Source organism: Engystomops pustulosus, chromosome 3, assembly GCF_040894005.1.
Source record: "Engystomops pustulosus chromosome 3, aEngPut4.maternal, whole genome shotgun sequence".
In the NCBI taxonomy this organism is placed as follows: domain Eukaryota; kingdom Metazoa; phylum Chordata; class Amphibia; order Anura; family Leptodactylidae; genus Engystomops; species Engystomops pustulosus.
Genome location: NC_092413.1, coordinates 101,866,769 through 101,887,593, shown reverse-complemented (window position 1 = coordinate 101,887,593; position 20,825 = coordinate 101,866,769). Strand labels below are relative to the sequence as shown.

Sequence of the window (20,825 nt, the reverse complement as noted above, 5' to 3'; positions counted from 1 at the left end):
ACTTTTTTTCGACTTTTAATGCTGTATTCAAGTGACGTTTTCTTTTTAAAATGCCATGTAAAGGCTGCAATCTCATGTTGAGGTAACATTGTGTTTCCATTGCGTTTACTAAAATGCATACGCTATATATGAACACTATATGTTACTTCCAGTGGAAAGAAATCTGTCCATGGAAATCTGATGGACACACAAATGCATGAGCCAGTAGTATCATAGAGAGTAACCAGAGCCATGTGTTATAATGAGCCGTGCACCTGTGTGACCAGGGACAGGTTTCTATCCGTTGGAAGTAAACTATGAATGACACAAAGCAGAGATCTAGAAAATAGTGAGGAATTGATGCAGAAAAATATATTGGAAAATGGTATAAATTTTCCTTATACAAACAATAACATTTATTTGCAGCAACTGGACAACCCTTTTAATGGTAACGTATCCTATGGATAGGACAACAGTATTACCCCCAGGGTTTCTCGCCTGTATCATGTTGTTTCTTATTTGCTATCACACATGAAGAGGTTAACTCCTGTAACCTGAGAAGTTAGTTACTCACGCCTATCACTGAGTAAACAAGGAAGTTTAAATTATGTGAAGTAATAGCCTCTAGATCACAGATCTCCAAGGCGAGAACATGGGGTCTCTTAGTGTCTGGATGCTACTTCTTGCCCCTGTGACTACTTTGGCTATTCCACTAACGCCTGAAGATTACAGAACACAAGACGTTTCAGGTCAGTACAGCGGCCGCTGGGCAGTCAGCAGGGGAGTGTGTTGGATTGTTACACAGGCAAATGATACAAGTATCTGCTAGTATCTTCTTGTCAGTAGCAATACAGTCACAAAGACAGAGCAGTGAATGGTATTCTTTGATAGAAACAAATATAGATTCTTGTTCAGCAAATGTACATGTCAAAACTGTTCCAAATTTGCCAAGCTCATGAGTGGTTTATATTTATTCCCATGATATGAAAACTGATAAGGACAACAAGGGACCTTTCTCCTAATTTCTGGAAATGGTCACATCTCAGGATACTGAACTTCTCCCACATTTAGATTTTAAAGGGGTTGTCTAAAGCAAATGCGTTTGTCAGTTTTTGCCTGGATCCTGCCACTCTTGCTCATAGGCTGTTTCTGGTATTGCAGTTTAAAGTGTGCATGTCACTTCTTGTGGGGACCACCCCCAAACATCAATGGAGTTAAAGTACTTGGCACTTGTCAAAGTATATAAAGTGCATGTTCTTTACTCAGAAAACATCATTGTACAATCCAGTGTCCCTGCAATAGTCTGCATTCTCTACTGAATTCCCTAGTAACTCTGCTCTGGCCAATCTGTGTTATTTTGGATTGTGGACCTATAGCTGCCTGTGCTGCTGCATTGGAGTCAATGGAGAAAAGGAAGCTGGAGTGTAGGAGGTAAGTACTTAGTTTTATTTTTAATTGTTACTATTTTTTTTAATGAGGAGAGGGGCTTGTTGGGATATTTCCTTCTTGAGGGGAGGATGCTTCTAGACTTTTCATGAATGAGGGGAGGCTGCTGCTGGACAGTATATTAATAAGGGGAGTTGCTGCTGGAGAGCATATATATATATATGTTGTTCTGTGTCTATATGTGTGTGGATTATATGTGTATTGTGTATGAGTGTCTTATGATTTAACAGATGGGGATTGCTGTGTGTATTTAGGTATATGGGATACCTATTAGAGATGACCTGACCCAATGTTTGGGTTCAGAGTTAGGCCTCCTGGCTCTGACATATTACCGAACATCCAATCCGGGAAAATGGTGCCCCTAGCAACTAGCCATGGCTTTGATTGGCTATATTGGTCATTGTAGGGGCACAGTTAATAAATGTCTCTCTCTACATGACTCTCTTTTATCGTCTCCTATGAGTGTCTACATGGGAAATATATTATACTAAAACAGATTTATCATCCAACATTAAACCCTGTGATAAACCTGGGACACTCGGCAATCTCTGGCAGCTCTATAGAGATGAATGGAGAAAAACAGATATGCGTAGCCATCTGCCCCACTGATCTCGGGGAGCAACAAGGGGTCTGATGGAGGTACTTTGGACCCCCTTATTCTTATGATCTGTGGGGGTCTCATCACTGAGACCCCACTGATAAGCAAGTTAGGCCCTATCTTGTGGTAGGGCCTAACTTGTTTTGTGGTCAGTTTTTTTCCCCTGCCTATTAATAGGCAGAACAGCGCGCCTATACTTTTTTAGACCATTTGGAATTATTCTGTGTGTTAGGATCAGTTTACACTTGCGTTCGGCAGATTACATTCCCCTTCTGTTGAATTAGCACAAAAATAACGCAGCAGCCAGTGGTCCTTTTTACACTATTGTAAAGGAAGGCAAGCTACTGTACATGGAATGGAGAATGTGAATGGAGACTTTTTGTACTGTTCTTAGTTTCCGTAATACTCTTGATGCAGTTGTGAACTGAACCTTAAAGGTATTTTTAAAAAGTCTGCTTTTTTTGCCCAGAAACACTTTCATTCTTTGCCTTTGGCCAGTTACCCACAAACACTACGATGTGAGAAAAACATTGGTGGAATTTATTGGACCAAACTTACTTACCATTGTACCACTGTACTGAACTCAGCATGTCAGTTCGGTCCAGAAAATCCCTCCTATGCACAGAGCAAGTTTCCTGGACTGTACGTAGGGTTCCTTCAGACTATCATGTCTGTTGCAACTCAAAAAAAACATGTCAATTTGCAGTCCATGTTGTTATATCTGTGTTATATGCAAATGCATTTTTTTAAATTTTGTATTTTTTTTCATGTCCATAAGAAAAAGAATTACAAAGTACAACTGGCTAAATGTAAATGAATAAAAACCGGCTTCCCCAGCATTATATGTATTGCAAACAGTTAAATTTTTTTTGCGGCTCCATCAAGAACAAAATGGAGCTTTTGTACGTATTGCAGGTCGTCCTATTCAATGTGTATAAATTACAATACAAGATGCAGATCTCTGCTGAATCCTATATAGCCTGAATAGTGTACATAATCTCACTTAGTTGTCAGATTACATAAAAGCTCAATGAGTGAGTAGTGAGTTAGAGCAGCTAGGCCCCCACCCTCCCGCACAGATAGGGGCTGCAAAAATGATCACAAAGTTACCACAAGGCACACAATGTCCTAAAACCCACTAATGCCTAATGTGTCCTAATGTGTACACACTTCACTGTATATTTTTGCAAAATTTGCTGAAAGAGAAAGCATGAGATTTTGAACATTTCATGCACAGATATCAAAATCTGAGCATGTAAGTGAACTGTCAGTACTATCCGCTCTCATTCACCATTCACTTTCTACATAAAAAAATCAAACATTGGAAGCAAATGGAATTTAGAATCCATCGTAAGTGAATATCAAATTGCCTCCTTTTCATAAACTAATGTATGTCAGACAGTCTTAACTGAGTTCTCATAAGTGTTAGAGAATCTGTCATGCAAAATAACCCATCCAAAATGAAGACTTCATTAAAACTATGCGCAACACCCCCCACCAGGGCCTAGCCTTTTCTTGGGGCCTTGAGGCAACCGGGGCCCAGAATACCGGAGTGGCTGGCGATTATCGCCTAGGGCACGCTGATGTCTTGGTGCTTGGTATGGGGACTGGAGGGCTGTACTACAGCCTGGCAGGTCTTCAGCAGGTGGTGTGTGCAAGAGTGTCTGTAAGATGAGTCCCTGGATAATGGATCGGGGAGACTGTGGTGCAAATCCACCCACGGTTCTTTATTGAACAACAGGTAGCAGGCAACAGGACAAAACGGTCAAACAGCAGATCTGGAGTCTGGTACTGAAGTGGTTGTGGAGAGTGGTCCTCTGGAATAAAGCACCAGCCTAGTAGTAGATGCAGCCTGGGATAATTGAGATAGGGCTGTGTCCAAACTGTGGAAGCTGCAGCTCTGGTTAGAATCTCCTGACTCAGTTCCTGGGATTGGTTTCTGTGGCAGCACTGAAGGCGTACTCCACACCCTATCTCTCTCTTTACTCAGACCATGTGGTCTGGACTGCTGACAGACTATGGGGGTCATTTACTAAGGGCCAGATTCACGTTTTTTTTCTGACGTGTTACCCGAATATTTCCGATTTGCGCCGATTTTTTTTCCCTGTATTGCCCCAGGTTTTTGGCGCATGTGATCAGATTGTGGTGCATCAGCGCCGGCATGACGCGATGGAAATCGGGGGGGGGGGGGGCGTGACCAAACGATAACCCGACGGATTTGGAGAAAACGCTGCATTTAAAAAAAAAAAAAAAGTGTCGCGGGACACGCGCTTACCTTCATCCAGGATGGCTCGGTGAACTCCAGTGCGTTCCGATGCTCTTCAGCGCAGCAGCGTCACCTGGTGGACGTCGGAGGAACTGCCTTAGTAAATCGCCGGAAGACCCGAATCCACCGCAGAGAAGGCGCCACTGGATCGTGAATGGACCGGGTAAGTAAATCTGCCCCTATGTGTTTTATACTCCCCCCTGGTCAGGTGGTAGCACACTCCAGTTTACAATACAGCCACATACTTTTAGCTAAAAGAAGGGGGTCAGTTAGTTAATAGGGCTCTATAGGAACCTGTCACTAGTTGTATATATGAATAATTAGTGACAGGTTCTCTTTAAATCTATCACACTTTATAGGAAAACAAAGGATAAGCCAGGAATCAAAGAAAAACTACTCAAATTTCAGTTTAGAAAAAGGTTTAGCAATTATCAGACTAGTTACCATGGACAGCATTTCCCCTTTCTCTTTATAAAAGTTTTCATAAATACTACGGATTGAGAAATAACACAACATATAATGCAGGATATATTTAAATAGATATCATGTAGAGAAAATGACTTTTCCATATAATTACCATAAGCAATTTAAACTATGTAGTGGAATTGTTTCTAGAGCAACCAGTATATCCACATAGAAATTATAATCCTGACTTTTGACATTGCTTGTGGTTGTGTCACCAGAAAACCATTTATAAAGTTATGGCTCAAAATAACTCATTAAAGTTTTTAGACAAACAACATCAAGCTACGTCATTGTTAACTTTTAACTATGACTAGAACTGTTAAAGGGATATATTCTCCCTGGTTCTGTCTCTGGGACAACTAGCTGCACGTTTAGGCTGCTTTCACACAGCCAGTGGGGGACTTATATGTGGTCAGGAACCGCTATGGTGCCACACAAGTGTACCTCGCCGTACACGGAAAAAAGATTCCAACTCCCCTCGTATGTACGGCCTGGCCACACCATTCCCTTTGGAGAGGGGGTGAGCTGTATTCATTGCAAAGAATACACACAGCAGCTAGTCCTCTGCCTCTATTTATCCTGACTGAAGGCATGACCGTCAGGATATTATTGCCTAGAGACATGGCTATGGAGGTGGTGTAACAGGTGAAAAGTCCCAATTCCTGGCCTTGCCTACAAGCCTTGATAAATGGGGAAATGGGGTGCACATATCTTCGCATCTTAAGTGTCTTCTCTCTATACACTAAACCGAGCAAAATATTCCAATTCAGTTTTTTGCAATAATTATAACTTTTACCTCTACTTTCCTTATAGGTCAGTTTTGGCATATTTCAGATCTTCATTTGGATTATTCTTACCACCTTACTGATGATCGCACAAAAGTATGTTTGTCCTCAAAGGGTGCCAAGGCCTCGAGTCCTGGGATATTTGGAGACTTTATGTGCGATTCTCCATATGGACTTATCTTATCATCAATCCAGTATATAAAAACATCTGGACAAAAAGTTGATTTCATGATCTGGACTGGGTAAATAATTTCTGATGCTATTAAATGGTTATCTAGCTGCTACAGTTAAGGAGTCATATCATATGCACTGCTAGACATAAAGTTTGAAGCCAGGTATAACATTACCTGAACAATCCTAGGGAATCCTTCTATTATTTGCAGTCAGTGACACCAAAAATATCTACAGAATTATTAGTTAGATTTTATCTAGTTTGGTCATATTCCCATATAGAGTATATCTGTAATAGCTGTTTTAATATTTTGATTAGACAAAGAGGCATAACTGTGCCTTTTTATATAAGAACTCAAAAATATACAAAAAGAAAATCTATAAAATTGTCTAAAATTAATCATATTTCTCTTCCACAGAGACAGTCCTCCTCATGTTCCTGTAAATCAGTTGTCCACAAAAATGGTGATAGATGTCATTGGGAATATGACTTCAACCATTCGCAGCCTATTACCGGATATGCTTGTATTTCCTGCCCTTGGTAATCATGACTACTGGCCCCAGGTATTTTTCTACTATCTTGTTGAATCCCAACTAACTCTTCCTCTGTCTATACTGAGGTGAATATAAAAAATGTGATTAATTATGTTGGAAAACTTTCATTATGTACAGACAGCATTTTCTAGTGCTCCTTCTGTCAGATGCAGTATAATAGTTGTTGGGTGGATAAATATTAATTTAATTGCCTTTTGCCTCCAACTTTATTCAAGAGTGTTTAGCATTTTTATGTGTAATACATACTCCCAATTGTAAATTCTGTTCTGGGGTCAAGGAAGGCTGGTGCTCCTGCCACATAGTCTATCTAGTGGGATACACTGCCCTCTGTAGCCCTTTTTCTGGTTTCATCACTTGCTCCTCTTACATTTAATCTTATATGCTCCTATACCTCCCAAAATTAAAGAGGGACAAAAAAAGCCACACCCCCCCAAGCATAGTATAATATCGATCTTAATGTCCACCGCATAGTATTTTCTCCCCTTCCTCTGGACATACCCCCACCCAAGGACCCATATAATACCACTATTGCAACTCAACAACATATAATGCCCCTCTTTTATTTTATACTCCCTTTACTTCTGGTCCCCCACTTATTTATCTTTCCTTACTTATAATGTCATAGCTTTCTGTACTCCTGCCATCTATTCCTCCCCCTTATCATTGTGGCCCCTGTCCTTCATATCCCTCATATTGTGGCCCCTCTCCTGTTTCTGTTACTTACCTTTCCCTCATTCCCCCGCAGAAGCCCTGCTTCCTCTTCTTCCAGCTCTGAGCTGACTGGAAAAGGGAGCGGCCAGCCTGGGGGAGGTACTATCGTCACACATGTCTGCTCTGCATCTCTAGTGTGTTTGATACTGGGGGCAGGAGGTTGGACACAATGGGATAATCTCTCACCTGCCTGGGAAACTAGTGAAAAACCTGGACTGTCCTGACAAATTTGTGATGCTTGGAATCTATTCGCTCCACCTGATAGTAACTCTCTTCTGGGAAATAGACATAGTGAAAGTGTGACAGTTCCAGTTCACTCTACAAGTGCTGAGGGAACAGTGGCGAGGGTGGGACAGTGTAACAGTGTGTAAAGCCACATCACTGAGGTTAGCCCATTAGATTCATAAACATAAATTAAGAGTTGATCTTATAAATAAGTAGGCCATGGATAACATATATAAGAAGATGACAACACAGGGGCTAACTAGGAGAGGCAGGGCCTCGTAGCAGACTTCTGAATTGGACCCCTTACCCCCCCCCCCTCAGAAAATATACATATATGTATACTCACACATTTATACACTCTTACACACATACAGACATTTATGCACTGACGTATGCATTTATACACTTACACAGATGTGATACAGCTGATGTGGAAAGTACATGGCTGGAATTAGAGATGAGAGATTCCACTCCAATGCAATTAAAAGTCATACAAAAAACATATGTACTTCAAAATTATACTGTTGCAAAGTACAACATGTCCCACAAAAAACAAGCGATCAAACAGCTCCATAGCCAAAAAATGGTATCTCCATAATCGTATTGATCCATGGAATAAAGATAACATGATTATTAGGCTATACAGTTTATACTATTTTTTTTTTTTTTTGGTTGGTTTGTAATTGTATTTTTGTCTATGTCAGATGTGATCGATATGTAAGTTTTGTATGTTGTTTTTGTAAATAATAATAAAAAAAGATTATTAGGCTATACAGTGAACACCAAAAAAAAGTAAAAATTCCAGTACAGAATTGATGCTTTTCTACTACTGTCCTCAAAAAAAAGTTCCTAAATTTTCAACAATAGGGGATACCATTCCCAAAATGGTAACACTGGAAAAAGCATCTCATCGTGAAAAAAAAATGCCCCAATAACGAAAAAGAGAACATTTTATAGTCTACAAAAGGAGTCAAAGAGAAAATGAAAATCCTGGCAGCTGCAGGTCCCTCCTTCCCTCCCTGTGTGCCCATGAAACAAGTAATGGCCACGTGAGGGGGCCTCTGTACTCACGAGAAATTGCATAACAAATTGTAAGATGGGTTTTCTATTTTTATCTTTTGGAAATGTGTAAATTTTAGGGCTAAATGAACGTATAACCGACAAAATTTGACCTTCTAAATTTGACAATTCTAAATTTCACCTTAATTTTGATTCAATTACTATGAAGATCTCAAGGGGTTAACAATCTTCCTAAAAGCTGTTTCTGATAGTTTGAGGGGGGCAGATTTGAAAATGGGTTGATTATATAGGGTTTTTTTATGTTAAATATGTAAAATTTCATTCAAAACAATATTAATCCCCAAAATAGAGAATACGGAAAAACCAATATTCGATTTGTAAGCTGCGTGACATCAAAATAAATTATGCAGACATTTCAAAAATTATGAAAATGTAAAGTAGACATATGGGAAATGTTATTCAGCAACATATTTAGGTGGTAAATCTATCTGCCTGAAAACACAATGATTTCGAATTTAGCAAATTTTTCAAAAAATTCATCATTTTTTCTTTTTTTTTTTTTTTTGCAAATAAAGGCAAAACTTATCAGCCACAATTTACCACTAAAATGAAGTGCAACATGTGAGGAAAAAACAATCTCAGAATTGCTTTGATAAGTAACAGTGTTCAAAAGTTATAACCATATAATTTTTATATAATACAAAAAATAGGGCTGAGCTACGTCCTTAAGGAGTTAATACATCTGGCGTTTGAGGAGTTAAGGTCTTTAGTGAATTGGTGACTTTTTTTTTTCAAACAAACCTTGATTACATTTTCACCATGGTTCTAGCAGCTGAATGTACAATAACACTTGACACTGTTATTGCTAATGAGACCCCTAGAGGAAAGAACAGAGACGATTTTTTAGGTTATAAATTATACAATATTATTGAATGCTGTTAGTTCTGCAGTCTCCTAGGGTGCTTACACTTGTGCTGTTTTAATGCAGTTTTTGATGCCGTTTCTTTGAGCCAATGTTAGATATGGATCATAAAGGGAAAGACTGTATTTGCTGCAATCTTCTAGACTCTAGAGCAGTGATGGCGAACCTTTTAGACACCGAGTGCCCAAACTACAACCAAAACCCACGTATTTTTTGCAAAGTGCCAATGAGACAATTAAAGCAGTAAATTATTACTCCCTGCTCTGTCACAGGTTTAAATTGCAAAGGCAACTGAGGACACCAATACAGTAGAAAGAAGGAGAAGAAGTTTTGGATTATCATTGTAGGTTCCTTCCAGGGTCCTGGGACTGCAAGAGGCCTTGAGTGCTCTGTTCTCGGGTGATTGTGCGGGTGCCCAGAGAAAGGGCTCTGAGTGCCACCTCTGGCACCAGTGCCATAGGTTCGCCACCACTGCTCTAGAGCATGCTTTAGTCAGGCTACCACTATCAATGTACAGAAGCAGAAAGCAGTCCATTGTCCCGGAAGACAAGTAGGCATATATACGTCTATATACATCTATAGAATACACAGATGCTACAAAATGTTGTTTATTGTCCTATAATTTCCATGCATTTTGGTGTGTTGAAAACAAAAAAAATTTTAGCCGTCAGGACTTGCCATAAACATAGGTTTTCTGAAAACTCTGGTGTGAATATTTTAACTGCATGATTAGCTGGGGGCAGGCAAGTGGTTAGTGACATTATGGCCACCATCATAGGGGTAATACTCGGATAGCCGTTCCGGGCCAGCTACTAGGTGGCCACTACATGGAACCCAAACTGCAGTCCGACTCCTAGGCCTCAATCAGCGGTGTGTGCATCTAAGGCACACACAACGCTGATCAGGGCTAGGTGGGCAATAGAAAAATAAAATCATTACTCCACAGCAGTAGAGCAGGCAGTCCCCGCACACACTAGGTCATTTCATAGTGTTTGTGTGCGCGGGCAGAGAGTATGGTGCTGGTTCTGCCTGCTCTACTGCTGAGGAATCCAAGGGAGAAGAGGAGCTGTGTTGGAGCAGCAGAAGGTGAGTCATTTTGTTTTTTTTTGTGTGCTAGGGGAACCTATCAACAGGGGGGGCAGTGTGTGGGCTACCTATTTACTGATGATGGCACAGTGTGTGCCGAGCTACCAATTTACTGGGGAGGGGGTAGTGTGTTTTGGGCTTCCTATCTACTGGGAGGGCAGAGTGTGCAGGGGCTACATACAGTAAGTACTGTATATGCAGTCTTAAAGCATTTGCTTTATGTACATGCCCTTAATGAATTAGGGGTTGCTGTATGTAATCGGTTCAGGGGGTGCAGTATGTGTAATAAATTTGGAGTGATGTACTTTCTTTAATTAACTCTCGTGAACTGTATGTAGGAGAATTGGTTTATGAAGCACTTATATGTGATTATGGCATAATAGAATAAGATGGGAACTAAATTGTGGGGGAAGGGCCAACAATCTTGTCAGTCTAGTGTCCCAAAATTCTTAGTGGAAGCCCTGAGTGATATTAAACGGGTATTCCCATGAAGGCAAAATTCTTTAGTTACATTCAGAAACATAACCTACTGTATGTTGTAATTTGATGTTATTAACTTGCATCTCTTGTCTATGATGTGCCTGTACATCAGCACTATCCTGGCACCATCACATAATGCTCTGCCTTGCACTGGCTCCCCATCCTTCTACTCTGCTTCCATGCAGGGTCTGCCCCACGATGCTTCTCCCTGGGATTCCCTTACATGAACGCACATCTCCCATGTCAGTACGTCATGCTCATACATGAGTGTGTACTATGAGCATGTACTACGAGCTGTAGTGGTACCAGGGGTATGTACATGCTTTAGGTTGTGCAAGAGGGGGAGCTTGTGTTAGCCATGGGTTAGGTAGTTGGGGGCTTCGAGAGGTCTTTTGGTGGAAAGAGGGGGTCTTGAGAAGCAGAGATCGGCAGTTCTTTGCACAGTACCATGGGGGGGGGGGAGATTTAAATGCAATTCCATGTACACTTTGCTATGCAAGTCCATGTGTATTGAAGGGGGAGAATTCAGTTTGTGTTCAGGGAGGAGTCTTATTAGTAAGCCTAGTTTTAGGGTAAGTGGGTAACGTCACATGGCAGGGCTAGAGTTAGGGCTAGAGTTAGTGCCATAGGAGCAGGGCTAGGGTTGGTGCCATTGGATGAGAAGACATATATGTGACATGATATTAAAGGGGTTATCCTGTTATAAAAAGTTACTTATGGCTTAGCCGATGTCCCGCGCCACGGTCCATTTGATCCGTGCCCCTGTTTGTTTACAGGGGCACAGAAGACGTGCACAGGGAGCTTCCGGCCGCGCACAGGGAGCCTCCCATCCATCCCTATCTCTTAGCGTTGTAAGCGCTGGGAGATGGTGTCAGATGGGAGCTTGCGGCCAGCAGGGAGCTCCCTGTGCATCCTTGTAAACAAACCGGCACACATATGAGACGGACCGCAGGACATCAGCAGCACCGGACGAGGTAAGTACACGTTTATTATTTTTAAATAGCCTCCACCAGCACTGCCCTAAGTAAACTTTTACACCAGGATAACCAATCCCACACATCTCCGCTACTTAAAGGGGTTATGTGACATAGCAGAGGTGTGTGTGCATTTGGATAGGTGACATCTCTTTCTTTTAGCTAACATATATATATATATATATATATATATATATATATATATATCTCATTAGTGATTTTATATTCATGTCATATCTCTTTTTCTATATGTGGGATGATATAAGTGGAAGCAGAAAACTAAATGAAAGTGAAGCTAAACCATGATAATCCAGGAAATATCAGCACACAGCAGCAGAAGCAGTAGGTTCACATGCACATACACTGCAGAGACAGGAATCATGAAGTGCATACTCTGCACCATGTGACCGCTCATCATGTGACACGCCCACCGATCTGAATCTTAGACTGGGCATCTGATGCAGGGACAGGAACAAAAGCAGGCAAAAATCTGAGTAGAATTACAAAGTGGGTAAAAGTTATCTTTATCATGTTTGGATCACTAGGAGATTTAAATTTTGAGAACCCTGCTTACATAGGTAAACCCCTTAAAGGTGCTCATGCTTTCAATATATTGCTAACTGGCTCAAACATGCCAGGACTTGATTCACTTTTTTTTGGCTTTCTCCTGCCCACACTTTTTCATCTTCATTTGTGCTAGCTTGTCCCATGTCGTGTTTCCCCAAATTAGTGAGGAAATGACATTGACATGTGAATGTGAAAACTCACTCTAAAATTGTTAATTAAAAAAACTGGAACCCATTACTTTCTTTGCATCTTCATTTGTAGTCTATCATCTTCTTAACCTTCTCTTCCCTGTGTATTTTAGGATCAGTTACCAGTATCAGGAAGTGAGATATATACAGCAGTGGCAGAATTCTGGAAACCATGGTTGTGTGAAGAAGCTCTCAAGACGTTTCGCAAAGGTATTTCTGTGCTACATGTTTTACTGCTTGTGTGACTTAACCAAATAAGGAAACCAAAAGTTTAAAATTCAGAAAATTTCCTATGTTACTCAATAAACTTACAAAACGTACAATACAGATCATATTGTCAGCGCTGACACTGAGTTGGTCGGGGCCACTTCTGCTTAAAAGGATTATCCCATTACTAATACTTTGCATACAGCATTTGCATTCTAAGTATGATAAATATTTACATATTTTATAACACCACTATGTTTCATCTATACTCTCTGTAGTGCATCCCAGTCTAATAATCCTTTGTGTTATTTTGCTTGTCAGCTTTTGTCTATCAATAGTAACAACTTTACTCCCTCTCTGACATGCAGAGAAGATACCAATTTATATCAGTTGATACAGTATTTATTCACCAATTGACAAGGTAAAAAATAAAGACGATCAAAAAAGATATGGTTTAAGTTACTTTTTATTACTAGCAACGAGGAGTACAAGCATCATGCAAATCACACTATTGAATACAATACAGGCAGTCCCTGGGTTACATAATTCCAAATAGTTCCTCTGCCTCATTGTGCTCCTGAACAGTAAGAGGCAAATCAGCAAACAAAGTATATACTCGAGTATAAGCCAACCCGAGTATCAGCCGAGACCCCTAATTTTATCACCAAAAACCGGGAAAACATATTGACTTGAGTATAAGCCAAGGGTGGGAAATGCATTGGTCACTGCCTCCCAGTATACAGCCAGCCAGCCCCCAGTAGTATACAGCCAGCCAGCCCCCAGTAGTATACAGCCAGCCATCCTCCAGTAGTATACAGCCAGCCATCCTCCAGTAGTATACAGCCAGCCAGCCTCCAGTAGTATACAGCCAGCCAGCCTCCAGTAGTATACAGCCAGCCAGCCTCCAGTAGTATACAGCCAGCCCGCCCCCAGTAGTATACAGTCAGCCAGCCCCCAGTAGTATACAGCCAGCCAGCCAGCACCCAGTAGTATACAGCCAGCCAGCACCCAGTAGTATATAGCCAGCCCACTGTAGCATATAGACAGCCAGCCCCCAGTATTATATATATAGCCAGCCATCCCTTTCGTCCGACCAATCTGCTGTCTGCGCATGCGCAGAACAGCAGGCCTGCGCCTGCGCGGTCACTGCTTCGAAGCCGGAGCTGCACAGGCACGGGCCTGCTGTTCTGCGCATGCGCAGACAGCAGATTCGTCGGACGAGGTTGCGCAGCTCCTCGTAGCTGCGCGCCGAAGATTTTCGGTAGGAGGAGAAAAGAGGCTACCGGGACGTGGAGTAGCCGCCTCGTGTAACCTCAGATACTCCACGCCCCAGTAGCCGCATAAGGAAATTTGAATATTGGGGCAATAAAACTTTTCAAAACATTGCGGGGACGTGAGGATTAGCCCTTAAAAGGGCTATCCTCACGTCCTATTGATCCACCTACCACCCGATCTACCTTTATAGGTAGATTCGTGGTGGTAGGTTCCCTTTAAAGACACCTTAAAGCGGATCATTGCAGCCTGGGACTAATGTAAAGCAACCAGAGACTTTCACCAGAGGTCCAACTGTGTAAGCAAATGCTAATGTTAGATGATCAACATAAGACACCAATGTAAAAATATTATAAACTTATTACCAGATGCTCAAATTACCTTTAAATGATACAGATTGTTTGTCATGTTTTGTATGGCAGGTGGATATTATTCACAGGTCTACAAATCCAGTAGCAAGACCTCACATCCTCTCCGAATCATTAGCTTAAACACAAACTTGTACTATGATCCAAATAAAGTGACGCTCAACATAACAGACCCTGCGGATCAGCTTTTATGGCTGGAGGAAACATTACAATTCTCTCGCCAAAACAATGAAAAGGTAACAAACTTGTGAAAATAATAATTTATATCAAGTAAACTACTTAACTGCTGACAAGATAATCTGTGCAGGAGTAGATATGGAGTGGCATTTGGTCATTTTGTATTAGTTGACCATCATATTAAGGCTACTTAATTGTTTACTGTATCTTAATATTTTCTATAATCTGATGATATTCAATATTTTAGTCCTTTTAGAGTAGTTCACTAGAATGTGTTCTATGACATTCTGTTGGTGCCTAAGTCCTGTGATGCGTGTGCATGCCATGCCTTCAAGGGTACTAGTGTACTGCTCATGCTGAGTTTTTAAGCCGCAGAACAGTGTATGATTGTAGCTTTGGATGTACTTTGATAGATTAGTTAGGTTGGAGAGTACTTGGCTTAGAAAGGTATAAAATGAAATAGGTTTGCTTATATTGTGAGAATTAATCTGTTAAATATTCCTCCATACATGCACATATATACACATGTACAGATGTAGAATTTCCAACAATTTCGCTCAGGGACTTGACCAAATGTCATGAGGACCCATAGCAAAAGTTAGTAGAAATCTGACTACCCAATCATTTTTTGATTAAGTTGTACATTTAAAAACCAAAATAACTTGCACTCTAGCAATGGGCATTATTACTACCATGCTCATTCTGAACACCGTATTATTCAAAGGTATTCATATAAGACAGCTGGTTTTGATACATGGATACATTCACTTTACACACATCTATATGATAAAACAGGCTATGGATTGGCATTACCTCCTATTGTCACATATGACTGTTGGTACTCAGTAATGTCTTATTTTATTTGTAAATGTCCCCTATGTTTTGTAAAGTGCTGTGGAATATGATGGCGCTATATAAATAAAGATTATTATTATTAACACAACATGTGGTGAACTCACGGAATGAGGTACAAATCTATTTTCATTGAGCTCCCCCTAGTGGCTAAGTAGCTATTAGCTAGCAATCACCAGCCAAAATCGCCCCCAAATGACCTTTACTTTCTGCATGATCTGCTTACGTGGTAACTATTGGTGGAGCACACTGTCCTAATAACTGTGCCTTTGTCCCGGTATTTTTCCATTTTCTGCTTTGACAACACTGCTTTGCATAATGCAGAGGCATAGCACGGGGTGCTGGCTGTGGGGGACCAATAAGCTATGGTTATCTATTTAAATGCAAATTAAGGCTATCTATGCAATTTGGGGGCCACAAACAGACCCGTGCCCTCAGGAGTGGGAATAAGAAGTCCCTCATGTAGCACTGAGTGAGAAAAATGATACCTATTGTTATTATATTTAATATTAGAATTATATTAGAATTACGATATTTAAAATGCACTAATGTATTTAAATCAATCTTTATGCATCTAAAACCATCCCCCTGCCCCAGCAGTCAGCCAGCCCAAATTCCCAAAAATTTTTTAAAAATTTAAATTGAGCTTTTAGAGGGCAGATTTTCATGATGTTGTTTTTTAGGTGATATTACACATTTGAAAAGTTCCTGAGCTACGAGAACAGTGAACAACCCCTATAAATTATCCTATTTTTGGAGACTACACCACCCAGAGAATTTATCAAGGTTTATATTGAGCTTTTAACCACCACAGATGTTTACATTACATTGGCTCTTGAGTTTGAAAATCTTTTCCCCAATAAACCTTCCTTTGTACCCTAAATTTTTATTTTTAGAAGCGGTAAAAGAAGTGAAAGCACCATATAGTTTGTTACTCTGCTTCTCCTGAATGCAGTAATATCCCACACGTGGTCACAAACTGCTATAGGGGTGCACTGTAGGGCTTGGAAAGGGAAGGAGCATCTATTGGCAGATTTTGCTGGCACAGATTTCAGACGCTATGTCCCATTGGCTAAACCCCTAAGATCAGGGCCGGCTCCAGGTTTAAAGAGGCCCCTGGGTGACAGAGCCTCAACTGTGCTCCTTACCTCCCAAAATTTGCGGCAGAGAAATTCTTTTCTACATAGTATAATACCCCCATTAGTGTCTCCTACCTCCCCCATACATTGTGATACTAGCTCTGTGTCTAGGCTCGCTGTAGCATTTGAATTACAGGTGCCGTACTGTGCAGGCAGCAGAGCCATGTCCTGATTTGTTTTTTTCCACTATAAAATATGGAAGCATGAGGGAAGCTGCCCTGCATACAGCACATACATATTACGCACGCATATAATATGTACTCCCATACATACATTACGTACAGCATATACCTATTACACATGTATATAACATCCAAAAACACTCCTGGAGTGCTGCCTCATTGGATTTTTTTTTGGATATCTGACCTTACAAACCGGTGGATCGGGTTTGTTGGAGGCGTGCACCCACCACTGGACTTGATCCATTATACTTGCTGAGCTGTTCCACAATCGGACTGTTAACATGTATATAATATATACTCACGTACATACAGCACATACCTATTACACACACATATAATATGTACTCACATACATGCATGTATGTATGTATTACATACAGCACATACGTATTACACATGTATATAATATGTACTCACATACATACATACATTACATACAGCACATACCTATTACACATGTATATAATATATACTCACACACATACAGCACATACCTGTTACATATACAGCTATTACATGTTATACCTCTATATACACACAGCATAAGGTACGGGACAGGCAGGGGATCAGAGAGGCCGATGGAGCTGTCTCCTCTGTGCAGGAGGCCCGGGCTGGTGGGCGGGGATTCTCTTTTCAACTCTGCCGGGGCCTGCACCTTCAGGGAGACCAGACACATCTTTGATTGTGGCGCTCCCACTCATCCTCCTCCAGGCTGCTTCTGCACTGTGTCACAGCAGCGTTGCACAGGATGTCCTGCGGGGCGCTGTAAGCAATAGTACTTGCATCTGAATGATGAAAGTACTATTGTAAGTAGTAGCAGAACAGCCTGACAGCAAAATGCTGTTACCCCCCCCCCCATCCCCACGTCTCCTCTTTATATACAGGAGCCACTATTCCCCCCAACCCCTTATTATATATAGGAGACATTATCCCCCCCACCCAGGAGCACCAAAAAATAAGAAATTTTTTGCTGTGCATTACCACCTACCCTTTATTCATTTTTCATAGTTTGTAGTATAGGATTTTTATATTAACAAAAAATAGTGTTAATTATTCTAAATAAAAACCACCATTTCTTCCAGTGGCCTCCTGTACAGTAGCATTTTAATGCCAAAAGTAATATTCAGGTTAGTAGGTTACATAAAGAATTTGTAGGAGTAAGTCTCCCTCTAGTGGTTAGTTAGAGGAAAAGAAACTGGAATATTGTGGAAAATGATTAGTGTCAAAGATTAAAGTGAACGTTTTATGCAGAAACAACAAAAACAGAAAATTCTTTGTTAAACTTGAAGGCTAACTTTCCTTGTTATTATGTTACAAAAAAATCTCCTACATAACAGGAGGTATGAGCATATTTTTGCATTTTCAGAAATAAAAAAATATACAGTTAGGCCTATTTAGACACTGGCACAATACATAGGTTTATTTTTACCTGTTTACTGAAATATATTACAGGTTATAATTATATACAGTAAAGCCCAGACTTTCAGCTTTCATTTAAGGGCATCCACATTAATATGGGATGAAGGGCCTATGAGTTTGAGTTCTATAGGGTTAGTTTCAGTTGAACAGGTGAAAAAACATGAACTGAACAGGTGAATTTTATTTTGAATGGGAAATCTTTTAAATAAATGTGAGTTCAATAAGAAACTGCATCAAAAACCACCTCAAAACTGATCAGATGCAGTATGAACTGCATTGGGTGAACCTCACTCTTAACAAGTGCCAGCCTGTTTTTAAAGGAACCAAAGGTAATTGGACAATTGCCTTAAGTGCTGTTTCATGGGCAATTCTTTCATTATGTCAGGACTAATAAAGCAGTTAAAAGGCCTGGATTTAAGCAGTGGTGCTTGCAATAATTTCCTTGGTGAAGAGTTTCCTCTTCACCAAGCCAAGTAAGCCAACTAAGTGATCAACACTCTCCAGGATGTAGGCATATCAATATACAAATCCACCATAAAAAGAAGACTGCAAGCTGCACATAAGCCTCAAGAATGAAAAAACTAGATTGGACTTTGCTAAAATATCTAACAAAGATATCTAAAAAAGTTCTGGAAAAACATTCTTTTGACAGTAGAGACGATGAATTCTGAGACCTACTGTATGATTGGTCAGCTTTTCATAATAGAGGGACAATGAACCAAAACAAAAAGCCAAAGCAACCCAGTTAGTCACCTTATCTAAACCCAATTGACCATGCATTTCACTTGTGAAAGACCAAAAAGGCTACAAACAAACAGCAACTGAAAACTGTCAGAGCAGTAAAAGGAAGAGTGAAAAAATCAGGCAATACCTTTTTGAGGCAAGCTTAAGTATATTTGAGATAGTACGTCTCTTTTGAGAATTAGTTTTTTTCTTCATCAACACAACCATTTCTGGTGATGTCAATGAGTTCAAGACTTTAGGCAGTAATTGCCAACAAAGGGTTTTCAACCAAGTATTAGAAATTAACATTTTTACAATTATTCATTTGTCCCATTACTTTTGGGCCCCTGAATTAAGGGATTGTGTCCAAATAATTTTGTAGCTCACATTTCTATGCAATCATTGTGTTCAATGAAAGTTTGAACTTTACTTGAAGTTTGAACTTAAACTGCTTTTGAAAAATGTTTGTCAAAATAAATAAGCTTAAATGTAGACAATAACATGGATTTTTAAAATAGAAAATGGCTATGGTTTCTAAAATAAGTAGGGGTGGGAGTGGTGGATCATGGAGGGTAGTGAAAAGAAAGTTATGTGTGATGAGCCTGCCTTAAACGATAGGGGGGGAGTTGCAGTCCAGAGAATTGGTGCAGCTGATTAGAAGTCTTGGAGACTTAAGTGGGAGGTGTGGAGAATAATCTTAGATCACTGGAAGTTTGATGAGCATGTGTTGGACGATGTAGGGAGGCGGAGCACTGTGTAGAGCATTGTGGATGAGGGTGATTATTTTTAATTCAAATTGGACTTCTAACCATTGGCTTCCCACTTTAATTAGCTTTCATGGTTTAGAATTTTTTTTTTTAACCACACCTGAATTTTCTTTTTTCACAAAAAGAATAAATCATTCTCATCCTGATGCAAGCACTGGAGACACTACATGAATCAACATTGCTTCATTTCTATGCAACATAGGATCAGCAGGCCAGGCACTGGACCACCAAGCAATTTCATGTTGACAAATTTTGATACTGTTATTGACCTATGTGAAAGATTGGTCATCATTTCTCTTTAACCTCAACAGAGTAGAGTACCTACTACATTTCCATACTTCCATCATAGTATTGATATTGTGGGGAATTGCTCTGGTAGTTGACTGGTAGCAGTGCAGGAAGCAGGGACACACGCAGGTTTAAAGTCCAACTTAAGTGTTTTATTCACACTTGCAAAACAGAACACAAATTCAGCCTTGGCTTAGGCACATGCAAAAACGTTACAAAAGTAATTCCTGCCCGGCTAGGCGCTGTCTAATACATTTGATGGACCCTAGCTATCCGGGTACCAGGCTGCCTGGCACCCGCTCTTGGCCAGCAGCAAGACAGGAGGCTCTCAGTTACCTTAGCTGTGAGAATGCAATCTCGCCTTCAGCTCTCCAGGTAGGGCCTCTCCTACTGCTTCTGGCATGCAGATTAAATCAGGCCTTAACGAGGCCTGTGACCCGCACCTGTGGGCTACACAGAAACCCAGGACCGAAGCCCGGGTGGAGTAGAAGTCCCACTACCAGCCTACCCCTACTCCATAATAAGCAGGCCCAGTACGGACATTACAAATGTGTCTGTGTTAGCTAGGCCAACACAGACAAAACAGACTTTTCCTGCTTATCACATGTCTGCATTAACCCTTGGGTTACTGCAGACAAACCCAGGGCTTTTACCACATGCACCTCTCACTTTCTCCCATACCCTCCCCCTCAGTTCAGACCCACCGGGGCGAACTCCTGACATTAAGCAATGCGTTTGGGACAAGGCATCTGCATTGCCCTGTAGTTTCCCGGCTCTGTGCTCCACCGTGAAACTGAAATTTTGGAGGGACAAGAACCACCTAGTGACCCTGGCATTCTTCTCCTTAGTTCTACTAATCCATGTGAGAGGAGAGTGGTCAGTTCTTAGACGGAACTGTCGTCACAGCAAGTAGTACCTTAGGGACTCTAATTCCCATTTTATCGCCAGACATTCCTTCTCTACTATACTGTAATTTTTCTCTGCTGGCATGAG

General features: G+C 40.7%; 1 protein-coding gene across 2 annotated transcripts in view; it reads left to right on the top strand.

The window, feature by feature from the left end:
- The first annotated feature begins 553 nt into the window (after nucleotides 1-553).
- Nucleotides 554-20,825, top strand: part of SMPDL3A (sphingomyelin phosphodiesterase acid like 3A) — a 34,027-nt gene continuing 13,755 nt past the window's right edge. The window contains exons 1-5 of one of the 2 annotated variants that reach the window (XM_072141665.1): nucleotides 554-728; nucleotides 5,568-5,781; nucleotides 6,130-6,274; nucleotides 12,552-12,648; nucleotides 14,340-14,521. In XM_072141665.1, coding sequence (XP_071997766.1) covers nucleotides 632-728; nucleotides 5,568-5,781; nucleotides 6,130-6,274; nucleotides 12,552-12,648; nucleotides 14,340-14,521 — 735 coding nt within the window. In that variant the 5' untranslated portion in view covers nucleotides 554-631. The remainder of the gene's footprint in view (nucleotides 729-5,567; nucleotides 5,782-6,129; nucleotides 6,275-12,551; nucleotides 12,649-14,339; nucleotides 14,522-20,825) is intronic. The other variant, XM_072141666.1, reaches the window with a different exon arrangement.